At 40.3% G+C, this 13,088-nt stretch overlaps 2 protein-coding genes across 3 annotated transcripts; both read right to left on the bottom strand.

The window, feature by feature from the left end:
- Positions 1–451: 451 nt before the first annotated feature.
- On the bottom strand, positions 452–3,946 carry LOC120034900 (hydroxyacyl-coenzyme A dehydrogenase, mitochondrial-like). The gene is made up of 8 exons (XM_038981558.1): positions 3,724–3,946; positions 3,013–3,141; positions 2,740–2,897; positions 2,075–2,201; positions 1,773–1,862; positions 1,532–1,604; positions 1,214–1,330; positions 452–914 (listed from the first exon to the last, which is right to left on the bottom strand). Exons 1-8 carry the CDS (start codon positions 3,922–3,924, stop codon positions 796–798), a joined length of 1,014 nt encoding a protein of 337 aa, XP_038837486.1. The 5' UTR covers positions 3,925–3,946; the 3' UTR covers positions 452–795.
- A 721-nt stretch (positions 3,947–4,667) lies between these two features.
- Positions 4,668–13,014, bottom strand: LOC120034968 (cytochrome P450 2U1-like). Of its 2 annotated transcripts, XR_005474091.1 has the most exons (7): positions 12,407–13,014; positions 7,514–7,832; positions 6,974–7,308; positions 6,624–6,785; positions 6,237–6,404; positions 5,621–5,865; positions 4,668–5,536 (listed from the first exon to the last, which is right to left on the bottom strand). XR_005474091.1 is itself a non-coding variant. In XM_038981692.1 (6 exons), the coding sequence occupies exons 1-6, from the start codon at positions 12,855–12,857 to the stop codon at positions 5,684–5,686; spliced, it is 1,617 nt and encodes a 538-aa protein (XP_038837620.1). In that variant the 5' UTR covers positions 12,858–13,014; the 3' UTR covers positions 4,668–5,683. The 2 variants fall into 2 exon arrangements, 1 of the variants encoding a protein (XP_038837620.1); XM_038981692.1 differs by having other exon boundaries at positions 4,668–5,865.
- Between the last annotated feature and the right edge of the window lie 74 nt (positions 13,015–13,088).

Genomic DNA, 13,088 nt, shown 5'->3' with positions numbered 1-13,088 from the left:
CATCCAACCTGACAGAGCTTGAGGATCTGCAGAGAAGAATGGGTGAAACTCACAGGTGTGCCAAGCTTGTAGCATGATGCCAAAGAATACATCGGCTGTAATCGCTGCCAAAGGTGCTTACAGTACTGAGTAAAGGGTCTGAATACTTATTTAAATGTGATATTTTCATTTATTTAATACATTTGCAAAAATGTATAAAAACCTGTGTTTGCTTTGTCGTTATTGGGTATTGTGTGTAGATTGATGAGGACAAAAAAAACAATCTAATACATTTTAGAATAAGGCTGTAATGTAACAAAATGTGGAAAAAGTCAAGGGGTCTGAATACTTTCCGAACGCACTGTATCACTGGGTATCATTAATGGCAGGGTGTGTTGGCTCAAAGGTCCAGAGGCAAATCCATCCCTAGAAAAGAACTGGATGAATAGAAATCTCAGAACAATCTATGGGGAGCATTTGGAAAAGTCCGTTTAATGCCACAAACTCAGTTACTTACAAACCACACAAAGATGACGTTCAGAATATACAGTCAAAAGACAGATTTGAATTGATAACACCGGTCTACCATTCTTCAGGAAGGCACTGAGGGTCGTACCGGCTGCATCTCTGTTCTACCGTTGTCAAAATTAACCAGACGGTTTTTTCTATTATTATTATTACCCACATTCATGCCCTTATCAGTACTGGGAGGGACTACATGATCTTGTCCAATCGGAAGCGCTTATTTTCATTTTCCGTTTTGTCACGATGTGCCTTAATGAACAGGCTCCAGCTAGTGTTGATGCTGGGGCGGGGTTACTTGTACTTGTAGAAGCCCTCTCCGGTCTTCTTGCCGAACTTGCCCTCGGCCACCAGCTTGTTGAGCATCTCACTGGGCTGCATCAGTGGGTTGTCAGGATCCTTCTCAACCCAGCCTGGAATCAAGTCATCAACACAAACGGTTCATTTTAACTAACTGCTTCTGCATTGGTTTTACACTGCCTGCACCTACTTCATTTCATGTTTTTGCTTCTTCAAATATTCATCCCCATTTTCAAAAGACCCCCGGCACCTCTCGTCCATCTCACCATTCTATAACCAAAACAGTGCTCCTCCCCTGTGCCATATGACATGCAGCTATTGGGCCTGTTCCTAGCTGCTAATATAGACCTCTTAACTGGTACTGAAATCACTCTGTAATAGGAACACACTTGTGAAGCAGCCCAACACTCACCGTCCATGATGAACTTAGCCGTGTCCAGTCCTACGTAGTCCAGCAGCTCAAAGGGCCCCATGGGATACCCAGCGCCCAGCTTCATGGCAATATCAATGTCCTCCTTTGACCCGTGGCCTGACGAAAAGAGCACACACACACGCAGCCATTGACTTTGAATGAAGGGTGACAACGGTTTCGTATACAGACAACTATGTTTTGTTAACCATAGATGTTTATACACAACCATTTGTCACATCCCTCTTGACTCGGATGCTATTTTCATTCATATACAGGCAAAACGTTTGACTATCTTTCAGTCATGCAGGGGTGGTGTACCTCTCTCATGTAGCCTGATGGCTTCCATCATGTAGGGCACCAGCAGGCGGTTCACAATGAACCCAGGAGTGTCCTGAAGATGAACATAACGTACTGATGTTAGTGAACCGTTTATAATGTATCTGAACTGCATATGATGAAGATAATGTATGGTGTAATATGGTATGTCACTGCATTATCTTTAAAGGTGTACAATACCAGCGAAATACTTTATATTTGTTAAAATAAGCGAGGGTCTTACTTTGCAGGACACTGGCGTCTTTCCCAGTGCTTTGCTGAAAGTGAGGAGGGAATCGAAGGTCTCCTGGCTTGTGGCTGATGTTCCAATCACCTGAAGAGGACACGTAAACATCTTAACATCTTTCAATTGAATCTTGTTGATAAGGAGAGGAAGCCCAGTGTCATATTTAAAGCAACTTACACATGTTTCTAATTTAAACATCGCCATCATGACATAAAAAATAACTGCTCTGCGGGAGACTATATAGAGACTTATCATAGGGAGAGATGTCCTAAAATGTACGCCGCACTATTGATCCTTACCTCTACCAGCTTCATCATGGGGACGGGGTTGAAGAAATGCAGCCCTCCAAATCTGTCCAGCCTGCTGGTGGAGCTGGCTATGTCGGTGATGGGCAGAGAGGATGTGTTGCTGGCGAAAATGGTGTGTCTTAAAATAGAGGAAGCAAAAACATCAGGCAACAAGCAGCAAGCAACCCCCATGAGGTACATCCCAATTAGTAACATCAATTATGTGGGACACACAATGCCTTTCCTTTTGAAATATTTTATATTAATTAGAATAGTTTTAAAATAGTCTATTTTAAGCACATTTCAAGGATACCAGCATAGCTTTATAGTAAGATTAGAAAAAAAGCTCAAATGCAGATAAAGGAATTTTGATATTTAGGCTACACATTCAAAATGGCAACAAAAAATGTTTTCTAATCAAACAGCACTTGTTCTGGCTTGATGTTCATTTCAACACTGATCATCGATAGCTAACTCCTATGGTTATTGACAAAGTCGCAGGCAGCGGAGACAGGACAGTGCTTATGTGGTTTGGATTCACACTCGCTTGGCGAGTAACCTTCAGACCAAAGACATGGGTTGGACCCACAAGCTAATGCCTAGAATTCAGCTCAGTGGGATAAGACAGTCTTGTGGTGTAGGAGACACAGGTTCAAGCCCTAGTCGGTCATACTTACGCTGGTGCCACTTTGTCCAGAGCACCAAAGAGGCCCTGTTTGATCTTGAGGTTCTCCACAATGGCCTCCAGCACCAAGTCTGTACTCCCCACCACAGACGCTGCGTCTGTCGATATCGACACGTTGGCCATCACCTTGGCAATAAACTCTGCTCCTGCCTGTAACATACATGATGACTGTCAAACCCCTGTTTGACTCAATGGTGTTAATAAAATGAAGTTCTGCCAACATTTCCTCATTGGAAACAGCAACATTAACATATTAGTGACCAACATCTGGCTTGTCAGCAAACTTCTTCTTGACCACCCTCTTTAGACTGCCTTCTATTCCCTTGGCGGATTTCTTCAGGATTTCCTCATTTGTGTCAACTAGCACCACCGAATGGCCCGTTGTAGCAGCAACCTATTAGAAAGGGGGAACACAAGTGCAAGTCGTGAGTGGGTGGGACAGGTGTTCACCAGGTTTGACTGTCAAAAAGTAACTTTAGTAATATAACTCCTGAAATGAAGGACATTTCAGGTAGGTAACAAAACCCCGTATATAACTAGCTAGCTAAAGTAGATATAGGTCAAAGGCCACCTCATGCAGCTATCTTCACCATCTGTGTTTTGCACTGATCAACCTGAGACAGCTTGTGAGGCATACTGTACTTCTTACCCAGAGATGAACAACCATTGCTTATAATACAGAGTTGTGTTACTGATTAGCCTGCAAAACTCATCCCCTGCATCAGGGGAATTGCCTTGGTTGGCTTCTCAAGTGGGTATCTAACAAGCTAGCTAATAGCAAGCTAGCGGTTAACTAACCAACAGTATTCGGTAAGTTCGTGCACTTCATTGCTATATTTAACTGGCTTGTTAGCTTGTCTTGCAGCGTTAACTACACAGCTGGTTAGCTTACAAGATAGCTAGCCAGCCTCTGTAGCAAGCTAGCTAGCACGCTAATGTCAGCAAACAAACTTCTGTCATTAACAGTTAACGTTACCTGTGCGATACCTGCACCCATCTGACCACCCCCGATGATCGTAACGTGTTTGATCGCTGCATTTCGGACTGCAGAAGAGGAGAGACCTCTGATGACTTGGTGAGTGAAGAAAGCCATGGTTTGCAAGGCGGAGAGGACCGCACCAGAATGAAGGAGCTGGCTGTGGCTGAACGTACAGGCAGACTGACACTCAGACACCATGGAAAGTAGGAAGGTCGTTGTGTGGCAGTGGTCACGTGACTTTTTAGCCCGTTCCATGACCTTTCACACATGTTCTGATGTGGTGTGTTTTATTAGATTCCTACTATTGCTCTTATATAGGAATGAGTCAATAAAACCATTGTAGAAAGAGGAGGAAGGGAAGCGCTACTAAGGTACACAATAGTAACATTTTGGTAGATAGAAGGTGCTCTTTGGTAAAAGGGGTAAATTGGTCATCAAGAAGAAAGGAGGACCAAGGCACTCTTCATGTAATTAATTAAAATGCCTTTATTAGTATGGCATGTTCAATAGAAACAACGTTTTAAAAATCCGACGCGTTTCGGCTGCATGGCCTTCGTCGGGGAGTACAAAAAAATAATACAATGTCCTCTTTTGAACAGCTTTTCCAATTAGCCCCAATTAGAAGAGGGAGTGGTTAAAAAATTGATTGGACACACATAGTAAGCAATACTATACACATTAAAAAGTGAAATACTGTAGCTATGTTATCATAAAAATACAACTCCAAGCTAGAAGTATCAGGACACTTAGAAAGGTAGTTCTAACCTTAAATATGACTGGGAGAAGTGTCAAGAATAAGAAAGCAATATATTCCATAGTACACTAGAACACAGCAAAATATGAACAACAGTATACCATTGTAGTTTGATAGGATGCAATAGCACTTTCTACTGACAAGACAAGAATAGTGTGTGCAACAGTTGCATTAAAGCACATCAAGATCATCATTTGATTTATTTTATTGCCATAATGCAATAGACAATCAAAATAACTTTTGATTTTTAAACTTATTTCAGTCCAGTGAAATACAAATTACAAAATACTCAAGTAATTGAAATACATATTTCAAAAACATGTAACAGAATACTGGCCATCAGTAACAGTGGATTAACGCACCAAAATACCAAAGGGTTTGAAAAATATAAGCTATGTAAAATATTTGATCACATAACAGAAGGTTTTTGTCTTTAATATTTACTGTTGCCTTGTTTAGAAGATAGAGCTGAAGGAAAAAACTGGTTGAGGGAACATAGGGCCCTGGGAACATAGGCTGAGGGAACATAGGGCCCTGGGAACATAGGCTGAGGGAACATAGGGCCCTGGGAACATAGGCTGAGGGAACATAGGGCCCTGGGAACATGGGCCGAGGGAACATAGGGCCCTGGGAACATGGGCCGAGGGAACATAGGGCCCTGGGAACATAGGCTGAGGGAACATAGGCTGAGGGAACATAGGGCCCTGGGAACATAGGCTGAGGGAACATAGGGCCCTGGGAACATGGGCCGAGGGAACATAGGGCCCTGGGAACAGACATGGTCCCCCTGCATTGCACCCATTTTGTTTAGAATGGACTCCCTGTACTTTTGCATAGCAACTATGCAAAAAATATTTAAGACTGGGTGGCGTCGGTAGCATCATGACAAAAATAACTAAAAACCTGATTTTTGTCTGGACTATATCTTCTGGTGGAAGAATTAAATAGTATGAATTGACTTATCAAAATAATGTTTTAATTAAAATATGTAATTCATTGTTATTTTAGTAACAGTTTTATAAAAGCAATAAGGCACGAGGCAGTATCATGAATACAGTCACAGACAAATGGGTTGACTGGCCCTCTGCTGTCGCATCAGGCCAACTAACGCCGTTTACCTATGACTGTATTCATGATACACCACTTCCTCTTGTGCCTTATGGCTTAATTACGGTGTCAGCGGTTGTTGTTCGTCTGGTGGCCTCACCGCCGGGGCCTCACAGTCACAGTGTATGAGCAGGGGGCCAGGGTGAGGCCAAAGCGCCCGTGCATGGGAGGAGGGGCCAGCCCCTCGGGCAGTCTGAAACTGAAGGCCTGCAGCAGGCTGGTGAACATCAGGAACAGCTCCATCTTAGCCAGCTGCTCGCCCATACACACCCTGCGTCCTGGGAAAGAGAGGGAGAGAACACTGTAAAGATGCACATTAAGTCATGGTCATACTAAGTGCATTCCAATAATAATAATAATAATCCAGTAAGACTGTGAAATCAAATGATTGAAATGTTCAGTCGTGGCCTAACTGCTTCCTACTCATGTAGGGATACTATGGGACTTTAACAATCCAGTGAGATTGTGAACTAACCTTTTGAACCTAGTTTCAGTGGATTTTACAGGAGCCTAACTGTAAATGTCCACAGTAGAAAGGCTTCATTCTCAGTGTATACCGTGTGACTACACTCCCGTTTGCCAATCGTAGAGCAAGTCGCTAATGGGACACACACATACGTCTGTCGAGAGAGACTGCCTTACGACCTACCTATTCCAAACGGTATGAAGCACTCTTTCCTCAGGAGATTCCCCTGGTCGTCTAGGAAACGAGAGGGGTTGAAGTCGTCTGGCTCCTCCCACACAGTGGGATCCCTATGGACAGACCACAGGTTGGGGATGATCACTGTGCCCTTAGGGATCGTATAGCCACGGAACTCTGCAAGACAACAACAGACGAACCATAGCGAAAGGGTTGTACTTTCCTGTTTCTGCTGCAGCAGCCTAGTCCCTGTTGTAGTGTTGGTCTGGTGGAACTGACTGACCAAGTTGTTGAGAAAGCAATTCAATACAACTTTATTGATCTGACTGTGCATAACGGAAGAGTCAGGTTCTACCATAGAATTAGAATGACTAGTATGGGTTTCTCTCTCCTCACCTGTGGTCTCTGAGGCCATGTGAGGGATAGCCAGGGGGACCACCACAGTCATCCTCTGCACCTCCATGATGGTGGCCTCCGTGAACGGCAGGCTGCCTTTATCAGTGAGAGACGGGACCCTGTCTGGGCCCACCACTGCATCGATCTCCGCCTGCACCCTCTCTGTGGTGTGAACGGGTACAAATGACATGGAAAACATTATTACAAAGCAACGAGCATTGGGAAACAGGACACTGGATATGTTACACATAGCATTATGATTGGGTACTGTACTACATCATGCTACAACAAGGAGTTCTCTTTCCGTTACATTGAACTGGTCCTCTACACCCCTCTTCCTGATGTAGTACCTTGGATATCTGGATACACGACCATGTAGAGCATCATCCACAGCACTGTGTTGGTGGTGGTATCAGTACCAGCGATGAAGAGGTCTCCTATGATGTAGAATAGATAGTCCTCTGAGAAGCTACTGTCCGTCTCCCCAGCGGCCTCCTGGGCCAGCATCTCTACCAGGTACATGTCTATGAGATCTCTGGGGTTGGCTGGGTCTAACGTCTCCCTATGTCTGGTGATGATCTGCTTCAGGAAGGCAGTGATGTCCCTTTCCACTTGCCGTACCTCTCTGAAGACACCGAAGGGCAGGTAGTAGAGTAGGGGGAAGACATTGATGAGGACCGCCGCGCTGTTAGAATAGAATAGAGTAGAATAGATACGTTACTGCCTGTTTTCTGGGAGAAACTGAAATGTGTTAAGCGCTTAAGGGCACACAGCAGGAAATTCTACTTGAGATCAGAGACCAGCAGCCCTCCAGTTACCAGTTCAGTTCCCACGTCTTTGAACTAGTCAACCTTCCGGCTACTGATCCACATCTCTAACCTCTAGGCTACCTGTTGGCGATGATCTCTAGGCCGCGGGCCATCAGGTCCAGCAGGGCGCCAAACTCCCGGTCAGCGTGGTGGAAGCGCTGGCCCAGGGCGATGTAGGAGATTACGTTGGACACAGAGTTAGTTATCAGAGGGGTCAGGTCCACTCCTGAACCCTCAGTATCTTCCTCGCTGAGACGCAGAAGCTCAGATTTGACCACAGCCAGTCCCTCAAGGATACAGGGCTCCAGGCTCAACTTGCCCAGGCCAAAGTTCCGCAGCGTGGTGTGGCAGAACTTGCGCTGCCTTCTCCATACTGGTCCATAAGGTGCAAAAACTATGCCTAAGGTTCAGAGAAATGATAAGAGGCGAGGGCGGTTAATAGTGCTGTCACTATGCACTAGTACACATATGTCATTATTTAAAGAGCAAAATTACATTTCTCTTTCCTTTTCTGCTTGGAAGACTTTTGATGAGAATAATATAATATAACAATAGAACAGACCAATATAATATAACAATAGAATAGAATAGAATAATAGAATAGAACAGACCAAAATAATAGAACAATAGAATATAACAGACCAATAGAATAGAACAATATAACAGAACAATATAACAATAGAATAGAACACACCAATATAATAGAACAATAGAATAGAACAGACCAATAGAAGATAACAGACCGATATAATAGAACAATAGAATAGACCAATAGAATAGACCACTAGAATAGAGCAATAGAATAGAACAATATAATATACCAATAGAATAGAGCAATAGAAGAGAACAGACCAATATAATAGACCAATAGAATAGAGCAATAGAAGCGAACAGACCAATATAATAGACCAATAGAATAGAGCAATAGAAGAGAACAGACCAATATAATAGACCAATAGAATAGACCAATAGAAGAGAACAAACCGATAGAACAGAACAATAGAATGGAGCAATATAATAGAACAATAGAATATAACAATAGAATAGAACAATAGAAGAGAACAGACCGATAGAATAGAATAATAGAATATAACAATAGAATAGAGCAATAGAAGAGAACAGACCGATAGAATAGAATAATAGAATATAACAATAGAATAGAGCAATAGAATAGAGCAATAGAAGAGAACAGACCGATAGAATAGAATAATAGAATATAACAATAGAATAGAGCAATAGAATAGAGCAATAGAAGAGAACAGACCGATAGAATAGAATAATAGAATAGAACAATACAATAGAGCAATAGAAGAGAACAGACGGATAGAATAGAATAATAGAATAGAACAACAGAATAGAGCAATAGAATATAGCAATATAATAGAACAATATAATAGAACAATAGAATAGACCAATAGAATAGAATAATAGAATAGAACAATATAATAGAGTAATAGAATATAGCAATATAATAGAACAATAGCATAGAGCAATAGAATAGAGCAATAGAATAGACCAATAGAATAGACCAATATAATAGAACAATAGAATAGACCAATAGAATAGAACAATAGAATAGACCAATAGAATAGACCAATAGAATAGTGCAATAGAATAGAACAATAGAATAGACCAATAGAATAGACCAATAGAATAGACCAATAGAATAGAACAATAGAATATACCAATAGAATAGACCAATAGAATAGACCAATAGAATAGTGCAATAGAATAGAACAATAGAATAGACCAATAGAACAGACCAATAGAATAGACCAATAGAATAGAGCAATAGAATAGACCAATAGAATAGTGCAATAGAATAGACCAATAGAATAGAGCAATAGAACAGACCAATAGAATAGAGCAATAGAATAGACCAATAGAATAGACCAATAGAATAGACCAATAGAACAGACCAATAGAATAGACCAATAGAATAGAGCAATAGAATAGAGCAATAGAATAGAGCAATAGAATAGAGCAATAGAAGAGAATAGAGCAATAGAATAGAGCAATAGAATAGTGCAATAGAATAGACCAATAGAATAGAGCAATAGAAGAGAACAGACCAATAGAATAGAGCAATAGAAGAGAACAGACCAATAGCATAGAACAATAGAATAGAGCAATAGAATAGACCAATAGAATAGAGCAATAGAATAGACCAATAGAAGAGAACAGACCAATAGAATAGAGCAATAGAATAGGACAATAGAATAGACCAATAGAATAGAGCAATAGAATAGAACAATAGAATAGACCAATAGAATAGAGCAATATAATAGAATAGACCAATAGAATAGAGCAATAGAATAGAACAATAGAATAGACCAATAGAATAGAGCAATAGAATAGAATAGACCAATAGAATAGAGCAATAGAATAGAACAATAGAATAGACCAATAGAATAGAGCAATATAATAGACCAATAGAATAGAGCAATAGAATAGAACAATAGAATAGACCAATAGAATAGAGCAATATAATAGAATAGACCAATAGAATAGAGCAATAGAATAGAACAATAGAATAGACCAATAGAAGAGAACAGACCGATGTAAGAGAATATAATAGAGCAAGAGAATAGAGCAATAGAAGAGAACAGGCCAAAAGAATAGACCAATAGAATAGAGCAATATAATATAATAGAGCAATAGAATAGAACAATATAATAGAGCAATAGAATAGAGCAATAGAATATAATAGAGCAATAGAATAGAACAATATAATAGAGCAATATAATAGAATAGAGCAATAGAATAGAATAGAATAGAGCAATAGAATAGAGCAATATAATATAATAGAGCAATAGAATAGAGCAATATAATATAATAGAGCAATAGAATAGAGCAATATAATATAATAGAGCAATAGAATAGAACAATATAATAGAGCAATAGAATAGAACCGGCCAATAGAATAGACCAATAGAATAGAGCAATAGAATAGAACCGGCCAATAGAATAGAGCAATATAATAGAACAATAGAATAGAGCAATAGAATAGACCAATAGAATATAACAATATAATAGAACAATAGAATAGAGCAATAGAATAGAACAATAGAATAGAACAATATAATAGAACAATAGAATAGACCAATAGAATAGAACAATAGAATAGAACAATAGAATAGAACAATAGAATAGAACAATATAATAGACCAATAGCATAGAACAATAGAATAGAGCAATAGAAGAGAACAGACCGATATAATATAACAATAGAATATAACAATAGAATAGAACAATAGAATAGAGCAATAGAAGAGAACAGACCGATATAATAGAACAATAGAATATAACACTAGAATGGAACAGAACAATAGAATAACAGAACAATCTAATATAACATACCAATCGAATAGAACAATTGAATACAATAATATAATATAACAATAGAATAGAGACAAAGGAGAGGAGGGCTTCTTTGGTTTATAGTTAATCCATGAGGTGCTCTTTGATCATGGGATGAAATACTATAAAACAAAAAGAAGTTGATGCTGGATAGTAAACAATGCCAGAACAGCCTTTGTTCAAACAAACTTCCAATCAAGGCACTCTCATGTAGTGGAATCTTTTTAAAGCATTTATGTTTTACAGCTTATGCGTGGCAAGATTATTTTTTTTAAACAGACGTGTTGTGGCTACAGCCTTTATCAAGGTGACAAATAATAGTGGTGAACAAACAGGTGAATATTCCAACTCTCACAGGAAGTGACTCACTTCATTACCATACTGTATGTAATTGATGAAGTAAAGAAACTTGGAGAAAGAAAACACATTCAAGATATGAAGATGAACAAAATGAACATGGAATAACAAGAATGCAACACCACAAAAGAAATGCAATATCATAAAAGGAAAAAACTAACTATGTACACGTGACCTCATTTACCAAACTTAAGAATGGAGAACCAAAAAATAAACCACGTATTTTACAGGAAAGGAGAATAATCCATTTCCTCATTTAGACCTGGCAATACAGTGGCCTTTAGTTTAAACATCCAGAACGTTTTGCGTTGTAGGTGTTTGAGACCCCTGCGAGTACTGGGGACCTCTTCAATGGCAATGGCTTTCAGAGTGTTTGGGCTGCCTATGTGGTGTACAGGCTGCCCAGGTGGGTGCTTTTACATAGGACGTACTAAGAGAAGGCTCAAGGACAGGGTGTCTGAACATGCCTATGCTATAAGGACTGCTAACGACAAGTATCCTTTGGCTAAACATTACAGACAGATTGGCCATGCCAGCCCAAACTATCTTAAAGCCATGGCCATTGAAGTGGTTCCCATTTCTCGCAGGTGGGGGCGATCGTCTCAAACACCTCCTAAAATGCGAAACGCTCTGGATTTTTAAACTAAAGGCCACTGTATTGCCAGGTCTAAATGAGGAAATGGATTATTCTCCTTTCCTGTAAAAGATGGGGTTTATTTTTTGGTTCTCCATTCTTAAGTTTGGTAACATGAGCTCATGTGTACACAGTTCGTTTTTTACTTTTATGATATTGCATTTCTTTCTCTTGTTATGCCATGTTTATTTTGTTCATCTTTGTATCTTGAATGTGTTTTTCCCACCCATTTTTTTTTTACTTTATCAATTACATATGGTAATAAAGTGAGTCACTTCCTGTGAGAGTTGGGATATACACCTGTGTGTACACCACTATTCTTTGTCACCCTGATGAAGGCTGATATAGCCGCAACACGTCGGTGTAAGCCACAACGAAGGCGTTTACATTTTTCTGTTACATGAGAGTGCCTTGATTACTCGTTTGCACAAAGGCTTTTCTGGCATTGTTTACTATCCAGCATCAACTTATTTTTGTTTTATAGAACAATACAATATTCACCGGGCAAAACGCTCATCCAAGACCGCTCATACGATGAGTAAAATCGACCTCAGCAAAAATCTATTGACTATTGTGCTTTCATGCGTTATTACGCACAGGTTGAGTCTAGAAGCAGCACTTACCTTTCCGCTTTGTCATGATGGTAACGGTGGGAATCTCTGGTCTGTCGGAGAACACATCTGCCCGGTTTGAGAGGGCATCCCTGACCACTTCATATCCGTTCAGTACTACTACCAGCTGACTCCCTACCCACATGCTGTAGATGTTACCGTAAACTTTAGCTTGTTCCGTGATAATAACTTGAGGCGAAATTAGAGCTCGTGTCTTTGACTTTGGAACGTCCTTCCCTCCCCAGCCTCCAAACCTCCTCCAGATGAAATTGGGAACCAGAAACCCGCCAAAATTTCCAACTATTGGCCATGGTTTAGGACCAGGAGGAATATTGGAGAAATCCTGGTGTTTGCGAAATGTGTGCATTAGATAATAGACGGCCACGAATACTGTCAAGGCCAGAATGCAGACATGGGACAGCGCAGAAGTGCCCAGGAGCTCGTGCCATAATTCCATAACCATGGGGTTTATATCGGCTGCAAAGCACAAAAAAACACCTCGTAATCCTTGGAAACGAGTTGAATATTTAGACTCGTCAAAATATTCTAAGTATAAGTTTAAAGATGGTTTTCAGAAGGGTCTGCCATGTTATTTGTGTAAGCAAACGACGCATGGTGATTCCTAGCTTCCTATTGGTGGGTGAGAGAACGGGTGGTGTGATTGGTGCGTTGATAGATGACGACGGCAAAGGGG

The sequence above is a fragment of the Salvelinus namaycush genome, chromosome 42, assembly GCF_016432855.1.
Source record: "Salvelinus namaycush isolate Seneca chromosome 42, SaNama_1.0, whole genome shotgun sequence".
NCBI classification, from domain to species: domain Eukaryota; kingdom Metazoa; phylum Chordata; class Actinopteri; order Salmoniformes; family Salmonidae; genus Salvelinus; species Salvelinus namaycush.
Note: the sequence above shows the minus strand (reverse complement) of the source record. Positions and strands in the feature narration are given on the sequence as shown.